At 44.4% G+C, this 25,041-nt stretch overlaps 1 protein-coding gene across 1 annotated transcript in view; it reads left to right on the top strand.

Annotated features, from left to right (window-relative positions):
* The first annotated feature begins 1,825 nt into the window (after positions 1 to 1,825).
* The window catches only part of LOC138743670 (receptor expression-enhancing protein 2-like), a 148,860-nt gene continuing 125,644 nt past the window's right edge, over positions 1,826 to 25,041 (top strand). Inside the window, exon 1 of the mRNA XM_069899245.1 lies at positions 1,826 to 1,935. Within this exon, the coding sequence (XP_069755346.1) occupies positions 1,889 to 1,935 (47 nt within the window). The 5' untranslated portion in view covers positions 1,826 to 1,888. The remainder of the gene's footprint in view (positions 1,936 to 25,041) is intronic.

Below are 25,041 nucleotides of genomic sequence, written 5' to 3'. Positions count from 1 at the left end.
AAGTCTGGAGTTGTATACCACTTGAGAAAATTACAAACAATATAAGAGACAAATATTATATATTTTGGAAGATAGGGACCCCTTATTTTCAAAATATGGGTGTTAATATTTAAATGAAGCTCGGATGTTCCCTTTCTCCTCGAGGTCTCAATATATGATAAGAATTTTTTAAAAATAATAAGCACTCCTGTTGAGGGTCTCTTGCCCCTTTCTGACCCTCTTTTTCTTTACTTTCGATGTAGGGGAGGGGTGGTATACAGAGAGATTTTATTTTTTTCTTCTTATACGCCACATGTATTTGTATTGATTTGAATTATTTTTCAACATGTGCTTTATTTGCATGGTTCTGAATTTATAATTTAAAAAAAAAAATGTACTGGGGATGTAGGTTAAATGGGTGTATATTAGGCGGCACGGACTCGTAGGCCAAAATGCCCTGTTACCGTACTGTATATCTAATTAAACCATTTAACAGGCTGTTTAAAGCCCATATGGAGCCATGGATAGTTGGAGTGGGTGGTGAAACCCCGTGGAGAAGGAGTGTGTCTCTGCTCCCTGCACCTGCAGCAACTCCAGCACCACCACCATTTTTCTTTTTCTATTGATTACATTTATTGGGGGAATTGCTTAAATTAGGCTCAATAATTATTGAAGACTCTTTCCATCCATCACACAGTATCTTTGATCCACCAGCATCAGGTATAGGGGCATCAAAATCAGGACTGCCAGGCTGGGAAATGGCTTCCTCCCACAGGCGGTGAGATTGATGAATAGTAACCTGTAATCAAAGTTCAGATTTACTGTCAGAGTACATACATAACATCACAACCCTGAGATTCTTTTTCCTGTAGATGAGGCAGAATAACCACTTATTGGTAGTGCAAAATAAACTGTACAAATAAACAAATGTAAACAACTGTGCAATACAGAGAGGAGAAAATCCAACAAATAATAAAGTGCACAAGTAAAAGGCTTGAGTTTGTTATTGAGGAGTCTGATGGTGGAGGGGTAGCAACTGTTCCAGAATCTGGTGGTGCCTCTTTCCTGATGGCATCAATGAGAATAGAGCATGTGTTGGGTAGTGTGGATCCTTGACGATTACTGCTACATGTTACATGTAGATGTTCTCGATGGCGGGAAGGGTTTTGCCTGTGATGTCCTGGACTGTGTCCATAATTATTTTCAGGGCTTTCTGCTCAGAAGTATTGGTGTCCCTATACTAGGCCATGATTCAGCTGGTGAACACACCTTCCACTACACATCTATAGAATTTGTCAAGGTTTTCGATGTCATACCAAACTTCGACAAATTCCTAAGAAAGTTGACTTACTGACGTGCTTTTTCATGGTGATATTCATGCGTTGGTCCCAGGAAAGGCCCTCCAACATAGCAACTCCCAAGTACTTAAATTTGCTCATCCTTTCCACCTCTGATTTCCCCCAATGATGACCGGATCAAACACCTCTGGTTTTCCCCTCCTAAAGTCCAAAATTAACTCCTTGGTTTCAGTGACATTGCCGACTGATCCCCTTCCTTTATTACAACCCACCACCGTGATACCATCAGCAAATTTGTAGATGGTGTTATTGTCGTACCGAGCTACACAGTAGGTGTAAAGTGAGTAGAGCAGGGGGATAAGAACATAGCCCTGTGGTGCTCTACTACTGATGAAAGGATCTGATTATACACTGAGGTGTTGAGTCCCAGGTCTTGGAGTTTTCTGATCATTTTTGAGGTGATGATGGTGTTAAATGCCAAACTGTAGTCAATAAAGAGCATCCTGATGAATGTGTCTTTGCTGTCCAGGTGTTCCAGGGCTTTGTGTAGAGCCAGTGAGATGGCATCCGCTGTAGACCTGTTGCCATGATGGGCAAATTAGAATGGATCCATGTCGCTGCTCAGACAGGAGCTGATCTGCTTCATCACAGGCCTCAAGTAAATAATTCCAAAATATTTATATACACTGTATTTATTTTAAGTGGTATCTTTATGGATGTATGCATTTATCACGCACGGTGTGATATGTATGTATTTGTCTGTACTGTGAGCCGGAGAACTGCTGTTTCTTCGTGTTATGTATGTATAGTCAGATGATCAGAAACTTGTCATTTTCCTGTTGTCCTGCAACTTGTTGCCGCTCATTGATTCTTTTGTGAATTACCTAGACTAGGATAGTAGCCAGCTAATTTACCAACATATTACTGGGATGTGGGAGGGAACCAGAGCTTGGGCACAGGGAGAATGGGCAGAAAGCCCAGAGTTACAACTGAGTATTGTCTTTCAGAAACAATACAAAACATTACCCATAAGTTGGATATGGACTTCTCTGACAAGGCCAGCATTTGTTACTTAAGCAGAGATGAACAAGCTGCCTTTGAGAATGGCTATAGGCCACTTGAACAGCAATGCTCTCACAGTGTTGTTTGGGAGGGTGCTCCATTATTTATACTGAGCAATGAAAGGAGCAGATGGACAACCAGGATGGTGTCTGTCTTTCAAAGGGACTTGGAGATTATGGCGTTCCCCTGTATCTTGCACTTTTGTGAGGTAGCTTTCAGATTGTGAAGTTTAATCAAAGAAACTTTCTCAGATTGCTACATTGAATTTTTTTTCTACAGTATGCTCTCAGTGATGTTCCAAATGGTTGATGTTGGTCGTCCTAAGGTTTGGACGATGTCTCTTTGTTTTTCAACCTCATAATGGCTTCCTTGACTTCATTGGCACAACTTTGGCCCTTGTGTTGAAAAATGGCAACTACAGACTCCAAAGGTGATCAAATATTATGGTGCCCTGAAATGGGGAACTATGTATAAAAAGTGCTATAATTTCTACATGGTCAAACCAAAATGTGTACAAATAACCTTGAATAAAATCTGGAATGTGTACTTTAATTACATGTGAAATGTTTGATTACAAATTTAAAACTGTGGAGCACAGGGGGAAATAAAGGAAAAAAGTGTCTTTATCCTAAACATAATGGAGGGCTCTGTGAAATCCTGACCTTATTTTTACAGTGACTCCAGCAGAATTTCTAATGAGAGTCAGATTCCTGATTCCAATTTCAGATTTATTGTCAGTACATATATGACATCATATACAACCTAGAGATTCTTTTTCCAGTGAGCAAGGCAGAATTACCACTTATTGGTAATGCAAAACAAATTGTCAAGAACACACTGTTACGAGCCCAGAGGACCCCAAAACCCAGCAGCAATAGTTATTCACCAAGACAGATGGTTCCTTAAACAGTTACCTCTAATTCATATATCCTCCATTTTTCAGCCTCTTCTCTTTGTTTTTCAGCTTCCTCTGCCTTATATTGCCTTTGTTGCTCAGCTTCTAACACCCTCTGTTTCTCTTTCTTTTTTCACCCTCAATTTTTCCAATTCCAATTGAAATTCAACAGATCTATCCTCTGGAAAATTACCTGTCTTTCTCAAAAATTTTTACCTCACCTATATAATTCATTATAACCCTCTGTATATGTATTTTCCTCATCCAATGCTTGACTTCAGTAAATTTTAATGCCTTAGAAATAACTATCAGTTCCTCTTTTCTCTTGCTCTGCAGCTCTACAGGTGATGGTTGTGACAAAAATGTATCAGCATCCATTCCTGCTGTTTTACCGCACACAAGCTTTAAATTAGCTTGGAAAATAGCCCGATTAACTAATAAATCACAAGAACTCTAATTTCAATCCAAAAGGACAAGTCCCCATAAAATATTATGAGCACAGAGGATCCATATAACCATATAGCACAGAACAGGCCAGTTCGGCCCTACTAGTCCATGCTGTAACAAATCCCCAACCTCCTAGTCCCACTGACCAGCACCCGGTCCATACCCCTCCAGTCGTCTCCTCTCCATGTAACTATCCAGTCTATCCTTAAATGTAACTGACCAGCACCCGGTCCATACCCCTCCAGTCGTCTCCTCTCCATATAACTATCCAGTCTATCCTTAAATGTAACCAATGATCCCACCTCAACTACGTCTGCCGGAAGCTCATTCCACACCCTTTGCATAAAGAAATTTCCCCTCATGTTCCCCTTATAATTTCCCCCTTCAATCTTAAACCATTCCTTCTAGTTTGAATCTCCCCTACTCTTAATTGAAAAAGCCTATCCACATTTATTCTGTCTGTCCCTTTTAAAATCTTAAACACCTCTATCAAGTTCCCCCTCAATCTTCTACGCTCCAGAGAAAAAAACCCTAGTCTGCACAACCTTTCCCTGTAACTCAAACCTTGAAATCCTGTCAACATTCTCGTGAACCTTCTCCGTACTCTCTCTATTTTGTTTATATCTTTCCTATAATTTGGTGACCAAAACTGTACACAGTACTCCAAATTTGGCCTCACCAATGCCTTGTACAATTTCATCATAACCTCCCTACTCTTGAATTCAATACTCCAATTTAAGAAGGCCAACATTCCAAATGCCTTCTTCACCACACCATCTACCTGAGTATCAGCCTTGAGGGTACTATTTACCATCACTCCTTAATCGCTTTGTTGCTCTGCACATCTCAATAGCCTACCATTTAATGCATGTGACCTCTTTAGATTTGCCTTTCCAAAATGTAACACCTCACACTTATCTTTATTTAATTCCATCAGCCATTTCTCAGCCCACACCTCCAGCCTTCCTAAATCACCTTTTAATCTACGGTAATCTTCCTCACTGTCCACAATACCACCAATCTTTGTATCATCCGCAAACTTGCTCATCCAATTCTCCACCTCTACTTCCAGATTGTTAATATATATAACAAACAGTAGTGGACCCAGGACCGATCCCTGTGGAACTCCACTAGTCATCGGCCTCCAAATGGACAAACAATTTTCTACCACTACTCTCTGAGAGCTCCCATCCCATATTCACCAAGACAAATGGTTAGTTAAACAAAAGTTGCTTTTAATTATCTTTAAACATGAAAACAGAATCACACTTTAACTTATCACTATTGACTTACCCCCTTCTAATTCTAAGTGCATGTGTATGTAGTGTGTGTGTAAGTTCAGAAAAGTTCTTTGGTTCACAGCCAAATCTCATTTCTCATTCCTCCAAGTTCACTTGTTGCAAGCAATTCTTATACTGTGCACAGAATTTAACATTTATAAAGTTCACCAGGCTTTGGTGCTTGAAAGGTAAATGGTTACCACTCAGGAAGGTTTTCAGAGAAAGAGATTTGTTGTTCTAGGACCTCTACAACTGATTCCTTTTTAATCAGCCACTTCAGTGTCTTGCTGACGAAACTTTCCCCTTTAGGGTTTTCCAGATGATAAACTCTTTCATTCAGGTCACCACAGAGTTCCTTCTTGCTTCCCTTAGTCCAAGTGAAACATTAGACAGCAAGTCCTCTCCTCTTGCATGACCCACAAAGGCTTTGACCAGGCTGAACTTGAACTAACAATCTGTCTTCCAAATGAGGTTTTCCACAAGCTTGCCAGCTTGTCCTGTTCCAGTCCCAGCTGCTGTTGCTGACTGTAACACTGTAGAACTGACCTCTGTCTTTGAGAAAGCCTGTTTGACTCTCTCTGCTTGCCAAACCACATGGTTCTCTTAGAACAGCTCCAGACAATCTGCGGCTCCAACAAGAACTTTCATCTGTTGCCTTTTTGTAAACAACAATCCATTAGTGAAGTCTCTTGAGCACGCTCCAAAGCTCTTGGAAAGGCCGTGGGGCTGAAATGTCTAGCATTATCAGAGCTCCAGTATTTCAAATAAGATCTGTTTTAAAGTGTTTTTATGTAACATACTCTAACAAACCTTTCCCAGTTTATCTCACAAAAACATATTATATACTCTGTCACAGTACCCATGTTTTTAAAAAATAAAGAAATACAAACAAACTACAATTCAGAGAGGAAGAAAAATAATAAAATTCAAAAGTAAGAGTCTTTAAATGAGTTTGTAAGGTAAAGGAACAGAAGCAGGCCATTTGGCCCATCAAGCCTGCTCTGCTGTGAGCTAAACCATTCTCACATCTAGTTCCAATTTCTGGCCTTGTCCCCATAGCTCTCACTCGACTGGAGGGAGAACAAATGCTTTTATAAGCTTTTAACAATGGGCAGGGTTCACTTGTAGGCTTCAGAGGGGCTCTGGGTTCAGACAGGAAACCAGGGTTATATATGGGTAAGTGGGGGTGGAGCTGGGAGGCAGGGCCAGTCATCAATACAGCACTCTCCCAGTGAATCCAAGTTCAATGCATTCATCCCTTCCTGAAGAATTAAGGGTCTGTGGATGAAGAGAACATGGGATCAGAAGCCAGCTGAAGACAAAAAAAAAACCAGTACATAGAATATTTAGAGATTCAGGTGGTCCAGGGGTCTGGAGATCCTGGTGGAACGCCTTAGCACTGGGGGGGGGGTCTTGGGCTTGGGTTTCCTGGTCCACCTGTGATGGAAGGATAGTGGGCTGGGACTCTGCCTTGAGAATAGGCGGGGTTCGCTCTCCTCCTGAACTGGATCCCCTAAGTGGGGGTGGAGAGAAAGTGCTCAGTAGCTTGTGGGGCACCTGAGACAACAGACCCTCTGTTTCGGGAGGTGTCAGGTCCCTGATGGAGATGGTGTTCCCTCCCTGCTATCCGAGTACTCCACACAGGCAAATGTGGGGTTGGCATGGAGCGGTCCACCAGGGGTCGGTTTTGCTTTTCCTCTTCCTTGAGAAGGACCAGACAAGGACTTGTGATCCAGACTGGGAGTGTAATCCCTGATACCAACCTTCTGTCGAACGTGAACAGTAACTTGTGGGGAGTAGCATTGGTTGCAGTGCAGAGTAGCGACTGAATGGAGTGGAGTGCGATGGGGAGGACATCCTGCCAGCACGAGTCTGGAAGGGTTTTTTGCTTCAAGGCAAGTTTGATAGCCTTCCAGATTGTGGCGTTCTCTTTTCCAACCTGCCCATTCCCCCAGGGGGTTGTAGGTGGTAGTCCTGCTGGATGCGATGCCCTTCACTAGCAAGTACTGACGCAGCTCGTCGCTCTTGAAGGATTAGCCACGGTCACTATGAATATAGCTGGGATACCCAACAGGGTGAAAATAGAGTCTAGGGCCTTCTTAACTGATGAAATAGACGTGTTGGAGCATGGGATGGCAAATGGGAAGCAGGAGTGCTCATCGATAACTGAGAGAAAGAAGGTTCGTGGAAGGGAGAGGTCTTTTAAAATTGACACTGAGCTGTTCAAAGGGCCTAGATGACTTGATCAGGTGTGCTTTAGCGGGGCAATAAAAGTGCGGCTTGCACTCAGCGCAGACCTGGCATGACCTGGTCATCTCTCAAACATCTTCTACCGAGTAGGGCAAATTGTAGGACTTGACAAATTGAGTCATGTGGGTTACCCTTGGATGGCAGAACTTATTATGTTTGGTCCACAGTTGGCCGGTGTGTGCAGAGACACAGCATCCCCTGGTCAAGGCATCTAGAGGGTCATTGAGAGCTCCTGGCCAATAGGCGATTATGGTAATTGAAGGTGGAGAGTTCGATCCTCCACTTGGCAATTTTGTAATTCTTGATTTTGTCCCTCTTGACATTGCTGAACATGAATGCGACCAAGCGCTGGTCCATGCGGAGCATAAATCTTCTACCAGCCAGGTAGTATCTCATAGCTTCTATAAAGGCCTGAGCCTCATTTTCCATTGACGGTTTCTGGAGCTCGTGGCTTTGTAATGTCTATGATAAAAAGGCAACCAGCCTGCCGACCTGGTTGAGGATAGTGGCCAGGTCTATGTCGGAAGTATCACTTGGAAGGATACTTTCTCGTCCACGGTGTGCTTGGTGGCTTTTGCAATGTGGTTTCAGAGGTAATTGAAAGCTGTCTGGGCTTCAGCCGAGAGGGGGAAAGTAGTGCCCTTTAAGAGTGGGTGAACCTTTTCGGCGTAATATGAGAAAAACTCCAGGCATCTCCTCAAAGCCTTTGTGGTCCCAGGGATGGGAAGATCTAACAGGGGGCACATCTTATCAGGGTCAGGGTCAACGATGCCATTCTCTACCACATAACCAAGGAGAGTCAGTTGTGTCGACCTGAATATACACTTGTCTGAATTATAAGTGAGGTACAGGGCTCTCGCCGCAAGGAGAAAGCTCTGGAGATTGGCGTCATGGTCTTCAATGGTGCAGCCACAGATGGTATGTTGTGGAGTCCAGAGGACCCCAAAAACCAGCAGCAAAAGATATGCACCATAACACAAGGTTACTTAAACAAAAGTAGTTTTTAATTATATTTGAACAAGAAAAACAGAATTGAACTTTAACTTATTATTTAACCTACCTAACTACTTAATCCCCGCCCCCCAATACTAAGTGCAGGTGTGCATAATGTATATTTAAAATTAGAAAAGTTCTTTGGATCACAGTCCAATCTCACTGGTTGCAGGCAATTCTTGTACTGTGCACAGAAGTGAGCATTAACAAAGTTCACCAGTCTTTGGTGCTTAACAGGCAATGGTTACCACTCAGGAGGGTTCTTGCTGGTTTTCAGAAAGAGATTTCATTTCCAGGAAATCCGCAACTGATTCCTTCTCAATCGGTCTTGCTGACGAAAGTTGCCCCCTTCAGGGTTCTCCAGATGATCCTCTTTCTTTCAGGTCACCTTTCACACCATCAGTCTTCTCCTTTGACCAGGCAGCCTTCTAAAGTTTGCCAGCTTGTCCCTCTGGAACAAATTTCTCTCTCTCTCTCCTCTCTGAGAGGAAAACTCTTCTCTGCTGCCTGCAAATATCACATGCTCTCCCAGGCAAGCTGAATGTCAATAATTTGTTTCCTCCTGCAAAAGGCATTCTGCAAAAGTCCTGCAAATATTCTGTGTTTTAAAAACCACCTCTAAATACTCTGTCACAGGTGACATTATCGAGGTAGGGGAAGGTAGCCTTCAACCCACACTCGTCCACCATTCTGTCCATTTGCTGCTGGAAAATAGACAACTCAAAAGGTAATACCAAAAGGGTCTCACTGGAACTGATAGTCAACCGTTAGCCTCAAATACTGTGTATGAGTGGTCCTTGGAATGGATAGACAGCTTTCAGGTTAATGGTCGAATAGACCCGATACTGAGCAATATCGTTCACCATATCCAAAATGCAAGGGAGGGGGTATGTGTCCAGAAGTGTGTATTGGCTAATAGTTTGGGTATAGTCAATTACTAACCTGGACTTGTTTTCCCTCTTTACAACCACCACTTGCGCTTTCCACAGGCTAGTGCTGGGCTCGATGATCCCCTCTTCCAGCAGGCGTTGGGTCTCCATCTTTATGAACTCCCTGTCTGCTGGGCTGTACCTCCTGCTCTTGGTGGCAATGGGCTTACAGTCGGCAGACAGGTTTGGGAATAGAGGGAGACGGGGTTGATGTTCAGCATGGAGATGCTCCAAGTGGGTCCTGATTTTGAGGCCCCTCCATTCCGAACCGTTACCAGGGGAAGGGGACCAGAAAACTCCAAGAACATGCTTTTAAGGTGATGAAGGAAGTCCAGACCCAACAGCACACAATTCATCCAAAGTATACAGACAAAATTTACAAAATTACCCCCACTTTGAATGATAAATGAACTATACAATGTTTTTGTACACGCACTGAATGGGACTGAGATGCAAGGAAGATTCAATACATTTTTAAGTTATACTTTCGTACAGTCTGTGAGTCTATAAAACTTTCCGTGGAGCCTGTATTGATTAGGCACTTTGTAGAATGGCCGTTTACCTTCACCGTTACTATAGAGTTACTGAGCTGGTGAGGCATGTTCTGGTCGAGGACCAGTGATGCCAGTTTGCCAGAGATGCCTTTTTCCTCACTCAAGTGGCCCCCTCTGTCCTGAGTCAACCTGTGCAGCTAAGATGGCGCCAACCTCGTGGCCCGGCAAGATGGCTGCCCTCCTTCCTCCTCTGACGATGATGGTGCCAAATTTGAATTTGGGCTGTGGCAAGATGGCCCCCAAGCCTTTTTGTGCAGCAGGGTATCTTGGGTGAGTTTGGGGCAGACGGCTTGAGGATGGAATTGGATCCAGGAGCGGTGCAGCCATGGATTTCCCCAGACCTCCCTTCACGCAGAAGACCCTTGCCCAATGTCACTTCTTCCTGCAGCTGGAGCACGTTGAGTCTTCAGCGGGCCAATGCGCTCGGTGGTGCTGACCTTTTCCGCAGGAAAAGCACTCCCTGGCATGGAAAGTGGCAGCCATTAGAGCAGGTGCAGCCATAGCAGGAGTAGCCAGTCCTTGGAGGTGCTTACCTGAGAGTGTGAATTCACTGGCTTCGAGATCATCATTTTCGTGCCTGACCTGTTCTTGATTTGGCCAGCTCGACATGGTGAGCAAGGTCCTTCTTTTCTGACTCGAGTAGTGCTGCCTCACATACCTTGAGCAGACTCCTGCGACCAGAGTGTCTTGGATCTGTTCATCTTCTCAGATACGGCCCGAAGCCACTTCATACCTGCACTTCTTAGCAAGCATCCACAGATCCAGCAGGTGGTCATCATCAACTCTGGGCCATTGGTGATGTGGAGCAAGTCAATGCCTCGGTAGGACCTCATTCAGAACCTTCATGTAGTGAGTCTTCAGTACCTCGATGGCGGCTTCATGCGTTGGGCAATCTGACGACTGCGTACCCCTTCATTCCTATGCTGGAGATGAGCACCGATCTCCAGAGTTGGTCTGTGTGGAAGACGTCCCTGGTCAAGTTCAGGAAGGTCTGGAAGCTGTTTAGCCAATACGAGAACTCCTCAGCTGTGTTGGGGGACTGGGGGTCTATTAGCAGCAAACTGGGATTGAGCAACGCCTCCATCCTTGTTTGTAAGCTAATTGTAGCGTAGATAAAAGCTCCCACTCAACTGGAGGGAGAATAAACACCTATTAGCTTTCAACCATGGGTAGGGCTCACTAGTGGGCTTCAGAAGGATTCTGGGTTTAGGCAGGAAACCAGGGTTATATATGGGTAAACGGGGGTGGAGCCAGGAGGCGGGGTCAGTCATCAATACAGCACTCTCCCAGTGAATCCCAGCTCACTGCATCCCCATATCTCTTGATACCCTTACTAATTAGATGCACCTCACAGTTCGGCGGGCTGCAACCTCCTTTGAAGAAAACCGCAGAGCCCACCTCACTGACAAAAGACAAAGGAGGAAAAACCCAACACCCAACCCCAACCCACCAATTTTCCCTTGCAACCGCTGCAACCATGCCTGCCTGTCCCGCATCAGACTTGTCAGTCACCAACGAGCCTGCAGCAGACGTGGACATACCCCTCCATAAATCTTCGTCCGCGAAGCCAAGTCAAAGAATCTCTTCCAATGAATGACCTTCCACAGCTGTATGTGGCAATGAATTTTACAAATCCACGACCCTCTAGCTAAAGAAATTTCTCCTCATCTCTGTTTTAAATGGGTACCTTCTATTTCTAAGACTGTGCCCTCTTGTCCTGGATTCACCCACCAAGGGAAACATCTTATTCATATCTACTCTGTCCAATCCTTTCAGCATTCAGTATTTCAGTATGTTTCTGTGAGATCCCTCTCATTCTTCTCTACTCCAATGAATACATTCTAAGAGCTGCTACATGTTCCTCATATGTTAGCCCTTGCATTTCAGAGATCATCCTGGTAAATCTTCTCTGTCCTCTCTCCAACATTATTACATCCTTTCTCAGATAAGGGGCCTAAATCTGCACACTGTTCTCCAAATGAGGTCTCACCAGGGCCCCATAGAGCCTCATTAACACCTCCTTACTCTTGTACACTATTCCTCTTGAAATGAATGCTTTCTTTATTGCCGATCCAACCTGGTGGTTAACCTTTAGGTCATCTTGCATGAGGACCCCCAAGTCCCTTTGCAGTTCTGAATTTTGAATTTTCTCCCCATCCAAATAATAATGTGCTGTCGCGCCCCAAGGCCGTCGCTTCAGGCCGACACAGATGAGGCTGTTTGAACACAGCATTCAAACAGGCAGCACGAGGCGTCAGTGGCCTGTTCCCTTAAGCCACTGCAATTGGCTCTGCCAGCCAATTGCTGGCGATGGATCACAAAAGGGCCAATCGGCACCCAGGGCAGCACAAGCCACACCCATCGATGACGCTGCAGCAAAACTAGTCGATCCAGCCAATCGCTGTCGGCAGATCGTGAGGATACCAGAGCCTGAAGGGACATGGGTCGCGCCTGTTGATCACATGGCAGTCAGGATCAGCCTGACTATATAAAAGAGAGCAGCCAGTTCATTAAACTCTGAGTCAACTGCACTCCTTGTTGCATGTGTCTTATTTCCGAGCTAAAACCTCTAGACACACCACAGTGGTGACCTCAACTGGTCCAAACGGCATTTTTGAACCCAATGCTGGACATTGAAATGGAAGACCAACCTTCAATCAATGCAGTTTCCATGAAGCTGCGAGCATCTGGACGTCGCAGCCACGGGTGTTCCATCAAGCCAAGGCACAGTTTGCCATTTGCTAGATCTGCGCTGACTACACGTGCTACTACTATGCTCTCGACCAGGACACCGCGGCCCGGATAACCGACTTTATTCAGAGCAAGGGAGGTACGTGGCCATCAAGGAGCTACTAACCCACGTTTTCGGGCTCTCGAAGCGGGAGTGCGCAGCTCAACTGTTGCAAATGGACGGTTTGGGGGACAGGGCCCCTTCTGCCCTCATGAGCAACATGCTCACTCTCAATGATGGCCACACCTCTTCCCCACAGTTTCAAGATCTTTCTGGAGTGGCTGCTCATTGCAGAAGAGGATTTCGATGATCCCAGAAAGGTAGCTGCCTGAGCAGATGTGCAATGGCAGCGAAGAGAGACACCTGTGCAACGCTGGAACAGGTGACAACTCTTCGACCAGCCAGGAAGCCCACCGGCTGACAAACCACCCAAGCGATGGACCCCACCAGTGAGCCGTGCTGTTTTTATCACCAACTCTGGGGTTCAGAGGCCCATCAATGCCATTTCCCATACATATTCCTGGTAAGTGCCAGAGCCAGCCGTCATTGATGCTGCTATGGCCGGCATACTCCAAAGTCTGCTTCATATACGAGACTCCTTATCGAGCCACCAATTCCTGGTTGGCACTCGGGCTTACCCCACACTCCATCCCCCTGGACAATGGCAATGGAACTGAAATACAGTGCGTTCGACCGCAAACTGTTGGCTCTGTACCTGGTAGTGAGGTATTAGCAATATTTCCTACTGGGCAGGAAATTCCAGATCTTCACCGACCATAAACAACTTATCTTTGCTTTCAGCAAAGTTTCAGATCCATGGTCAGCCAGGCAACAGAGACACCTTTCTTATATTTCAGAATTCTCTACCGAAATTAGTTCCATCGCAGGAAAATCCAATATGGTGGCTGATGCATAGTCCCTACCTGCCATTTCCAACATACATGCCCCCACCCCAGGCATCAACTACATGGCCCTGGTGAAAGCACAACGGGCAGATCCTGACATCCCCGCTTATCGGGCAGCAGCAACCGGCCTGCAACTGGAGGATGTCCCAATCGGCCCAGATGAAATGACTGTGTGTGACACAACTATTGGTAGGCCACACCCAATCATCCCGACCAATTGAAAATGACAAATTTTCAACATGGTCCACAATCTGACACACCCCTCCATTAGGGCCACTGTCAGAATGGTAGCTGACTGATTCATCTGGCATGGCCTCTGAAAAGAGGTCAGCTAGTGGCAAGGACTTGCACACAATGTCAGTATGCTAAGATCCAGACACATATTAAGGCCCCTCTCCAGACTTTTGAACCACCATGGCGAAGGTTCAGCCACATACACATGGACATTGTTGGCCCACCACCGGTGTCACAGGATGTTCGATGCCTGCTCACTATTGTAGACTGTTCGACCAGGTGGCCCGAAGCAGTCCCATTACCTGAGATATCTACTGAGATATGTGCTAGGGCCCTGCTAAACAACTGGGTGGCATGCTTTGGGGTCCCAGAACACCTCACCTCTGATAGAGGAGCCCAATTTTCCTCCAGTCTATGGGCAGCCTTGGCCAAAGCCCTGGGAACCCAACTCTACCAGACAATGACATATCACCCACAAGCCAATAGATAGGTGGAGAGGTTCCACAGGCACCTCAAATCAGTCCTCATGGCCAGACTCTCAGGGCCCAATTGCATGGATGAAGTGCCATGGATCCTCCTGGGCATTTGAACTGCACCCAAGGAGGATTTCAATACCTCCGCAGCCAACATGGTTTATGGTGCGCCCTTAGTCATCCTGTGCAAATTCTTGGCTAGAACCCCAGTCATCCCACCAGATGCTGTCCTAGCCAAACTGCGTGAACACTTGGGAATGCTCGCCCCAACACTTCCCAAAGCGCATGCCCATTCCAGTTCACACTCCCCAAAGACCTCAAAGACTCTAAACATATTTTCATGAGGCATTGTGCTCACCGGCCACCACTCCAAAGACTGTATGAGGGGCCATATCATGTCCTCCAACACAACAGGCCCACCTGCGTTCTGTACATTAGCAGCAGGGAAGTGACTTTCACGATTGATCAACTCAAACTGGCACATTTGGACAGCAGTCAACCAATCGCACTCCCAATCCCATGCTGCAGGGACAGGCCTTCCAAAGGTACTAATACCTCTCTGATCGCCGGTTCTGGGAGGATCATGTAGCGGCCCACAGCTGTCGCTGCAGGCTGACACAGAAGACTCCATTTGAACATGCCAATTGAGCAGGCTGCACGAGGGATCAATGGCCTGTTCTCATAGACCGCTGCAAAACAGGCTCTGCCAGCCAATTGCCGGCAATGGATCGCAAAAGGGCCAATTGGCGCCCAGGGCAGCACAAATCCACCTGTTGACAACACTGCAGAAAAATGGGCTGATCCAGCCATTCGTCGATGGCGGGTCATGAGACACCAATCAGAGCCTGAAGGGCCATGGTCATGCCCATCGGTCACCAGGATCAGCCTGACAATATAAAAGAGAGCAGCCAGTTCATTAAATCAGTGTCAATGACACTCCTTGTTGTGTGTGCCTTGTTTCTGAGGTATAATCTCGAGACATACCACACTGCCTGTTTATATCCTCGTCCAAAATGTCTAACCGTACATTTCTCAACATTGTATCTCAGCTGCCATTTCTTTGCCCACTCTCCTAAACTGTCCAAGTCTCTCTGCAACCTTTCAGTTTCTTCAGCACATCCTAATCCACCACCTATCTTGATGTCATCTGCAAACTTGGCCACAAAACCATTCAGTCCATAATCTAAATCATCAATATACATTGTAACAAGAAGCGGCCCCAACACCGACCCCTGTGGAACACCACTAGTAACCAGCATCCAACCAGAATGGGATCGCTTTGTTTTTTGCCTATTTGTCAATCTAATATCTTTCCTGCAGCTGACGTGGACTTTTTACCCCCTCCATAAATCTTCGTCCGCGAAGCCAAGCCAAAGAAAGATCTTTCCTGTAATTCCATGGGCTCTCATCTTCTTATTAAGCAGCCACTTATGCGGCACCTTGACCTGCTTACTGAGATTTCCTCAAAAAATTCCAGACAGGATCTTCCCTTCATGAACCCTTGCACCTCGAGGTATTTCATAATCTTGTCCTCGAGGATCAACTCGAATAACTTCCCAACCACTGATGTCCTTTTTTTTATGCCTCCCTCCTTTCTTAAACAGAAGAACTACATTTGCAACCTTCCAAGTCTTCCAGAACCATGCCAGAGTCTATTGATTCCTGGAAAATTATTTCCAATGCCTCCACAATCTCGAAACCCGTGGTGCATCTCATCTGGTCCAGGAGACTTGTCTATCTTTAGTCCATTTAGTTTACCAAGCACTTTCTCTCGAGTAATCCTGACTGTACTTAATTCTATTCCCTGAGACCTCTGACTATCAGGTATATTGTTATTGTCTTCCTTAGTGAAACTGACACAAAATACTCCTTTAGTTCCTCTGCCATCTCTTTGTTATCCATTATAATTTCTCCAGCATCATTTTCAATCGGTTTTATATCTACCCGTGTTTCTCTTTTTTCCATTCATAATTTTCCTTTTTCTTGAATATATCTAACTTGCACTTTTCTTATTCCTTGTACAAATATCATCCAATTTTGCTTTCCTGTCCTTCCATCTAACTTACTTTTCCAGTCAACTTGGGCCAGTTCCTCTCTCATTCCACTGTAATTTCCTTTGTTCCACTGAAATACTGACACACATGATATTATAGGTTTATTGATTGAGTTTGTTGTTGAGGAGTCTGATGGTAGAGGGGTAGCAATTGTCCCTGAACCTGCTGGTGTGAGTCTTGTGGCACCTATACCACTTTCCTGATGGCAGCAGTGAGAACAGAGCGTGAGCTGGGTGGTGTGGATCCTTGCTGCTCTCTGACAGCAGCGTTCCCTGTAGATCTTCTCAATGGCGAGGAGGGTCTTGCCTGTGATGTCCTGGGTTGTGTCCTTTTGGAGGGCTTTACACTCAGGAGTATTAGTGTCTCCATACGAGGCCATGATGCAGCCAGTCAGCACACTTTCCACCACACCTTTGTCGAAATTTGCCAGTGTTTCTGCAAACTCCTGAGGATGTAGAAGTGCTGATGTGCTTTCTTCACAATGCGAGTGGTGTGTTCAGTCCATGAAATATTCCTTCAATATAGTGACTCCCAAGAACTTAAATTTGCTCACCCTCCACCTCTGATTCCCCAATGATCACTGGATCGTACACCCCTGGCTTTCCCTTCCTGAAATCATCAATCTCCTTGGTTTTGGAGATGTTGAGTGTGAGGTTGTTGTTGGTACACCATTCAGCCAAGTTTTCAATCTCTCTCCTGTATGTTGACTCATCCCCTTCCTTTATACAACTCACTACAGTGATATCACCAGCAAATTTGTCCTACCGAGCCATACAGTTGTAGGTTTAAAGCGAATAGAGCATGGGGCTAAGAACACAGCCCTCTGGTGCTCTGGTACTGATGGAGATTGTGGAGGAGATGTCTGTGGTGCGCTGAGGTAGCAGCAAGCAAGCACAAAGTCAGAAAAGATTGTACAACAGGCTTTATTCCAGTAAAAGTCTGAGCACCAGTTCATGTCTTGGTGGCTCCCTGTGTGACTACCTCAGGAGCGGCCTGCTCAGGTTTATAGTCAGATTGGCTGATTGCCAGCTGGCCAAGTGGAGTCAGCCCCTTAGGTAGTCTATTTAGGGCCAGGTGGAGTCAACCCTTTAGGTGGTATTCCTGCAGGTACAGAAATCATCCCCTGCAGTAGGCTGGTGGTCGTATCAACACACTGTCCTTACCAATCCTCACGGAGTGTGGTCTGGAGGTGAGAAAATCCTGATACAATTATACAGTGGAGTGTGGTATGTTGCGTCCTGGGTCTTGGAGACTGCTGATCAATTTTGAGGGGATGATGATGTTAAATGCTGAACTGTAGTCGATAAAGAGCATCCTGATGTATGCACCTTTGCTGTCTAGGTGTTCCAGGGGTTTGTGTAGAGCCAGTGAGATGGTATCCGCCATAGACCTGTTGCTACGATAGGCAAACTGGAACGTATCCATGTCACTGCTCAGACAGGAACTGATCTGCTTCATCACCAGCCTTTCAAAACATTTGATCACTGTTGATGTAAGTGCTACTGGTCAATAGTCATTATGTCAGGTTACTAGACACCTGTTTGAAACAGGTGGGTACTATACCCTGCTGGAGTGAGATATTGAAGATATCCGTGAATACATTGGTAAGCTGGTCAGTGCAGATTTTTAATAGTTGGCCAGGTACTCCATCCAGACCAGATGCTTTCCTCGGATTCACTCTCCTGAAGGCAGCCCACACGTCATCCTCAGACATGGGCAGGAGGGTATCATCAGGAGATGTGAGGGTGTGGCGGGATGCTTCTTCCTTGTTCTTGTGGTCAAATTGGGTGTAGAAGGCATTGTGTTCATCTGGAAATGAAGATTTGTAGCAGGTTATGTTATTTCGGCCCTGCCACAGTTGTTGGGTGTCCTTCATGGTTTCCATTTTTGTCCGGAAACTCCACTTCACCCAAGAGATGACTTTTTGTAGGTCATACCTCCTTCTGTAGTGATCTAGATTTACAGACTTAAATGCCTGTGATCTGGATCTGGATTTCATTGTTCATCCAGGGCTTCTGGTTGGGGAAACCCTGACTGATTTGGTGGGGACACTCATCCACAGCTGTTTTGATAAAGTCTGTGACAGCCCTGGTGTAATCATTCAGATCCTCATCTGGGTCCTTGAACACTGCCCAGTCCGCTGACTCGAGGAAGTCCTGTAACCATTCTTCAGTCTCCTATGACTATCTTCTCAGTCCTGATGTCTGGAGCCTCTCTTTTTAGGGTCTGTCTGTTTGAAGGCAGAAGGAGCACAGCCAAATGATCTGACTAGCCAAAATGGGGTCTTGGGGAAGAACTGTAGGCCTTCCTTATCTTGATGTAGTGTTGATCAAGTGTGCTGGGACTTCTGGTACAGCAGGTTACATGCTGGTGCTAGTTGGGCAAGGTTTTCTTGAGACAGACCTGATTAACGCCATCGACTAAGATTTGTAGTGGGTCAGGCTGGGCCATCTCTAGTTTGTTGACCACATTGTGCAGCTCTACAAGTGCCTGTTTGTAATTGGCATCAGGAGGGACATAAACACTGATGAGGTCCAGATAGATAGAAGGGTCTTTTCGATTTTTCAAATCAATTAACGTTCTTGACAATTAATGATGATGTTAAGTTGGTTAACCGATCTGAATATCATAACATGATTCCTTGTCAAAGAGAGGTCTTTATGCAAACATTGACTTTTAGGATTCAAAAGCACGGGCACTATTTATAAGATATTTTGGCTTTAACTCATAGAGGCAGAGAAACATCTCAAAGGTTTGGTTCAGAATTCAGAAGGATGATTATTTAAATTGTAATGTTCTTTGATGGAGATGCATAAGGAATGCTGATTAGAATGACGGATATCCAATTTAACAGAGTATTGAAAAAGAAGAAAAACATGTGCCTAGATTCATTTATGTATTGCTGTCACTGTTCCTCCATTTTTGTAACCTCTTCCCAAATTATTATGTTTCTTTTGGAATCAGCACATCCCCAAATATTTATTGTTTGGATTAATGGCATTGAAAGGAAATAAATATAATATACCATGTATTTTGGCATATAAGTCAACAGGCAGGTGTCGATCCCCGCCCCCACTTTTACAGCCTCATTTTAAAAGTTTTATCGTATATTGGGTATACATGTCGACCCCCAGAAATAACAATCTGCAGGGTGTTGACTGGAGTTGATTGTTACCATGGAGGCTCCATTGAAATGATGGAAGTATGAAGTGAATTTTAAAGTAAAAGTTATAGAAATGGCCAAGAAAACCAACAACCGTGCTGCTGCAAGAAAATTTGATGTAAGTGGGAAGTTGGTAAGAGATTGGATGAAGAAAGAAGAGACTTTCAGAAAAATACCAAAAAGGCAATGTTCAATGAGAAGATGAATCACTCATTGCCCAGAGCTGGAAAATCAAGTTGCAGAATGGGTAGATGAACAGAGGCAAGATTGCTACATAGTGACCCAAAATAAAATAAGAACATTTGGACTGCAGTGGGCCAAGTCTCACCCAGACCTCAGTGATGATTTTGAGGCTACAATCGGCTGGTGCAACCGTTTTACAAACAGGAAAAATCTGGTATTACACCAAAAAAACAAAAATTTCACAGAAACTACCAAAAGATCTTGATCATAAAGTTGTAAGTTTTCTCCAGTTTATTATACGGAACCAGCAGAAAGACCAGTTTGCATTGGCAAATATCAGAAACATGGACGAAACCCCCATGAATTTCAACATGATAGGCAATAGAAAAGTGGAATTAAAAGGTGTTAACACTGTGCAAACCAGAAGTACAGGTCATGAAAGAACGTAGTTTACCGTGGCGTTATCGTGTATGGCGAACGGGACAAAATTAAGGTTCATGGTAATCTTCAAACACAAAATTAAACCAAAAATGAAATTCCCTACAGGTATTTTTGTACATTTTCATGAAAAAGTTGGATGGATGAAAATAGTGTAAAACTATGGATAGACAATGTGTGGAACAGGTGGCCAGGTGGTTTACGCAAAGCACGGAGTTTGTTGGTCTGTGCTATGTTTCATAGAAACTTAACTGAGAACTCTAAGAGTAGATTAGTACTACATAATTCTTACATGGCAGTTATTCCGGGTAGTTTGACGTCTAAATTGCAACCTCTCGATGTCTGCTTGAACAAGATATTCAAAAGCCATGTGGGCGAGGAATAGATGTCAAGTGCAGAAAAGTCATTTACAAAAGGCGTAACATCGTGCTCAAGGCATGGGACAAAATTAAAGTAGAAACTGTGATTAAAAAGTGCAGTATCTCTTGTGCAATTAATGGCATGGAAGATGAAGGTAAAAGGGCCTCATCAGACACAGACTGGGACCCATATGATGACTGTTTAAACAGTGAAAGTATGGATGTATTTGCTGCCATCTTTTCCCCAGACGATGATACTGATTTTGAAGGGTTCTAACTGTGTTGTTTTCAATAAAAATTTCAATGAAAATCTGTTGTAGTCGGGATTTTTTTGTTTTTCAAGCATTAACATACACAGAATCAGCAAGGGAGTGGGTTTTAAGCTATTTTTAAGGTCGCAAAAGTATAAGTCGACTGCTCCCCCCATTTTTGAGAGATTTTTTAGGGTTTCACAACTCCACTTATACACAGAAATATGTGGTATTCAAGTTTATAGATGATATAAAGTGGGATTGGAAAGAAGATAAATAGTCATCATCCACTTTTAAATTTGAAGTTAACTCACACTATCGGACATTTTACAGTTCAATAGTGAGGCCCTGAGAGTATTGTTACAAACCCAGAAGACCCCAAAACCCAGCAGCAATAGAAATTCACCATACAAATGGTTACTTAAACAAAAGTTGTTTTTAGTTTTCTTTAAATATAAAAACAGGATCAAATTTTAACTTATTGCTATTAACTTAACCTAACTTAACCCCCTTCTAATTTTAAGCGCATGTGTATGTAATATGTATATGTTCAGGAAAGTTCTTTGCTTTAATGGACCAGACATTCACTTCTCACTTCTCTAAGTTCATCGGTATCAGGCAATTCTTATACTGTGCACAGAATTTAACATTTATGAACTTTCACAAAGCTCTGGTGCTGAAAGATAACCTCAGGAAAGTTCTGGTTGGTTTCAGAGATTTGTTGTTTGTTGGACTCACGCCAACTGATTTCCTCCAGTCAACCACTTCAGTGTCTTGCCAAAGAAACTTGCCCATCGTGGGTTTTCCAAATGATAACCTCTTCTTCCAGATCACCTCTGAGTTCCTCTTGTTTCCCTTATTTCAGGAGAAACACTCTAGCCAGCCATTTCCTCTTGTATGGACTACAAGCGTTTTCAACAGGCTGAACTCAACTCGCAACCTGAGTTCAATATGGAGGTTTCAACAAGCTGCCATGTTGCAGTGTACAAAAACTACTGCAGAACTGACCTCTCTCTCTGCAAAACCACATGACCCCTCTGAGAGCACCAAACTGCAACCAGACCGATTGCTAGCACCAGAATCAATTTCTGCCTGGGCATCTGTTGCTTTAAAGACAATAGTCCATTTGCTCTACAACTTTAGTCCAATTAACACCTACTTGTGAAGTCTCCATAGGCACTCTTCAAAGTTTCTGTGTAGTCACTGTGGACATGAAGTCTCTGCTTATGCATAGCTCTTGAATTTAAATTGAGATATCTTTTGTGAAGTGTTACTCTGTATGTGAAGTAACCTACACAGTAAACCCCCACAATCTTCTATCTCTTTTAAAGACATATTAATATATAATATAACATGCCCCATAACAGTATTAATAGAACTCACTCTTGATCAGATTGTTGAGTTAAACATGTGCATCCAATTTATCCAAAAAGAGACCCAGAGTTACTGGGCAGAATTGAAAAGAGAGTTAGTAAAAGTCATAATATCATAAGTAGCAGAAATTTGCCATTTGGCCCATCGAGACCGCTCCACCTTCATGAGCTGATCCAACCTCCCACTCAGACCTGCTCCCCAGCCTTCTTCCCATAGTCTTGGATACCCTGACTATTCAGGTACCTATCAATTTCTGCCTTTAATACACCCAATAACTTGGCCTCCACAGCCATGTGTGGTGGAAAATCCAGAGGTTTACCACTCCTTGGCTAAAGAAATTCCTCCACATCACTGGATTCTGGCCAGTTTCCTGTGGCACATGGGAGACCAAGGCCAATGAGATGTTCCTCAATATCTAGAACCGAAAACAAGCTGCTGCAGTGAGTGGAGCCTGTGTTTGTTCTTGATTCCAGCACCTGTGCTCTCTACTATAGACACTTTCAGGTGCTCCAGAGAAGATCATGCACTGGCAGTCGCAGCTGGGGGAGTGCAGCTGACACGTTCAGGGGGCCGCAGAGAGGACGCCTTTCTGTCACTTGAACGTGCCGGTTGATAGCTAGCCGACTACCAGCGATAGCCGGTTCCTCAGGACTGTGGTCTAGTCCCGCCCATACTGCCTTGATATCATTTACAGCGCGTCAAGGCATGACTGACAAACAACTCAGGCATGACTCCCACTGTTCTGACTCCTGCTGCCGGTTTCTTCCCCCTCGCCCATCCAACTCATGCTGCCGGTGCCTCCGACTCGCGCTGCTGGTGCCTCAGACTTGCGCTGCCGGTCTCCTGTCCACCCGACTCACACTGCCGGTCTCTCCCCCCTCGCCTGCCTGACTTGCGCTGCCAATGCCTCCGACTCGCACTGCAAGTGCTGTATGTATATAAATAAAATTGGCTGATGATGTCATCAGCTGCCCCCTGGCAGCCCAGCTGCTTTCAGCTGCCACAGGAGATACTCCAAGCAGGATATTACACCTACTGGAGAAGGGTTAGGTAAGTAGACCAAGCCGGGTACTCCCGTTTAAGATGGTCACCCGACATCCGCACAGGAGTACAATGTGCGGCTTTACAGTTGGTTATTGTGGCCATTTGAAAGTGCCTTATGTCTGTTACGAAGAAGCTAAGTTCATGTCAAAGAATAGGTGGCTACAAAAGTTATGAAGAAGAATTGCTGCGTTGGTACCAGAGGAACAGACAGAATTAAGTTGATAATTGACACTGTGATTAGTTACCATTTCTTCCCTGCTGCCTGTCCCTGGTGCTTTTTAAACCAATGCACTGTGCTGCCATTCTAATCAATGTGTATCATCTGCATGACAGTTTGCATTTGTTGCTGACTTGCTGGACCATCAGAGCCCACAGTTGTCAGGCTGTTTTCACTCCAGAGAATGAAGCTCCTGATCCAAGCATAATTTTGAATTGAGCATTGAATTCCAAAGGATCAAATCATTCCTGATCCATAGAATTCCTAATCCTAGTTTTAGGAATTATGTGAAGCAGGAATGATTTGATCCATTGGAATTCAGTGCTCAATTCAAAAAAAGAGGCAAGAATGGCTTGCAGCAAACAGTGTATTGTAGAGCAGTTACTCAGAAACACAAACAACCATAACTTGATCCAATAGGACAGGGAATTTCCAAAGAAAAATAAAAGAATCAATAAAGTGGCAATAGGTGAAATAAATTTCTTGATATATCTACTATGTATCAACATTTCTACTTCTCCATGTTACGGAGATCCCAAAAACTAGCAGCAATTGATATGCACCACAACACAGGGTTACTTAAACCAAAGTAGTTTTTAATTATAGTTGAACAAGAAAACAGAATTAAGCTCTAACTTACTACTTAACCTACTTACTTAATCCCCCCTCTAATACTAAGCGTGGGTGTGTGTAATGTATATTTAAGATTAGAAAAGTTCTTTGGTTCATAGTCCAATCTCGCTGGTTGCAGGCAATTCTTGTACTGTGCACAGAAGTTAGCATTAACAAAGTTCACCAGTCTTGGTGCTTAACAGGCAAATGATTACCACTCAGGAGGGTTCTTGCTGGTTTTTAGAGAGAGATTCCTTTTAGAAACATAAAAACATAGAAACATAGAAGATAGGAGCAGGAGTAGGTCATTCGACCCTTCGAGCCTGCTCTGCCATTCAACGAGATCATGTCCTTAGAGAAACTGCTTTCTTCCAGTACTGCCAGTACCCTGTCCCCGCCTTCTCTCCGTAACCTTTAATACCCTTATACTGAAGAAATATATCTAATTCCCTCTTAAATATATTTAATGAACCTGGCAATGAATTCCACAGATTCACCACCCTCTGGGTAAAGAAATTCCTCCTCATCTCGGTCCTAAATGGTTTGCCTATTATCCTCAAACCATGGCCCCGGGTTCTGGATTTTCCCATCATTGGAAACATCCCATCTGCATCCATTCTGTCCAGTCCTGCCAGAATTTTATATGTCTCTATGAGATCCCCTCTCAATCTTCTAAACTCCAGCGAGTACAATCCCAATTTGCGCAATCTTTCCTCATAAGTCATTCCTGTCATTCCAGATATCAGCCTGGTGAATCGTCTCTGCACTCCCTCCATTGCAAGAACATCCTTCCTTAGATAAGGTGACCAAAACTGCACCAAGGCCCTGTACAGCTGCAATAAGGTATCCTTGTTCCTATACTCAAACCCTCTTGATATGAAGGCCAACATACCATTTGCCTTTTTAACCATCTGCTGTACCTGCATGCTCGCCTTCAGAGACTGGTGTACAAGTACCCCTAGGTCTCTCTGCACTTCCCCAACTCTTAATCTATTGCCATTCAAATGGTAATCTGCCCTCCGGTTTGTATTACCAAAGTGGATAACCTCACATTTATCCACATTGTAGTGCATTTGCCATGTATCTGCCCAGTCCCTCAATTTATCCAAATCACACTGGAGCTTCCTGACCCCCTCTTCCGTGCACACAACCCCTCCTAGCTTAGTGTCATCTGCAAATTTGGAGATATTACATCCAATCTCCTCATCCAGATCATTAATGTAAATTGTGAACAGCTGGGGTCCCAGTACAGATCCCTGTGGCACTCCACTGGTCACCGCCTGCCACTCAGAAAACGAGCCATTTATCCCAACTCT

This window comes from Narcine bancroftii, chromosome 9, assembly GCF_036971445.1.
Source record: "Narcine bancroftii isolate sNarBan1 chromosome 9, sNarBan1.hap1, whole genome shotgun sequence".
NCBI lineage: Eukaryota > Metazoa > Chordata > Chondrichthyes > Torpediniformes > Narcinidae > Narcine > Narcine bancroftii.
This window is presented reverse-complemented; position numbering and strand designations above follow the sequence as displayed.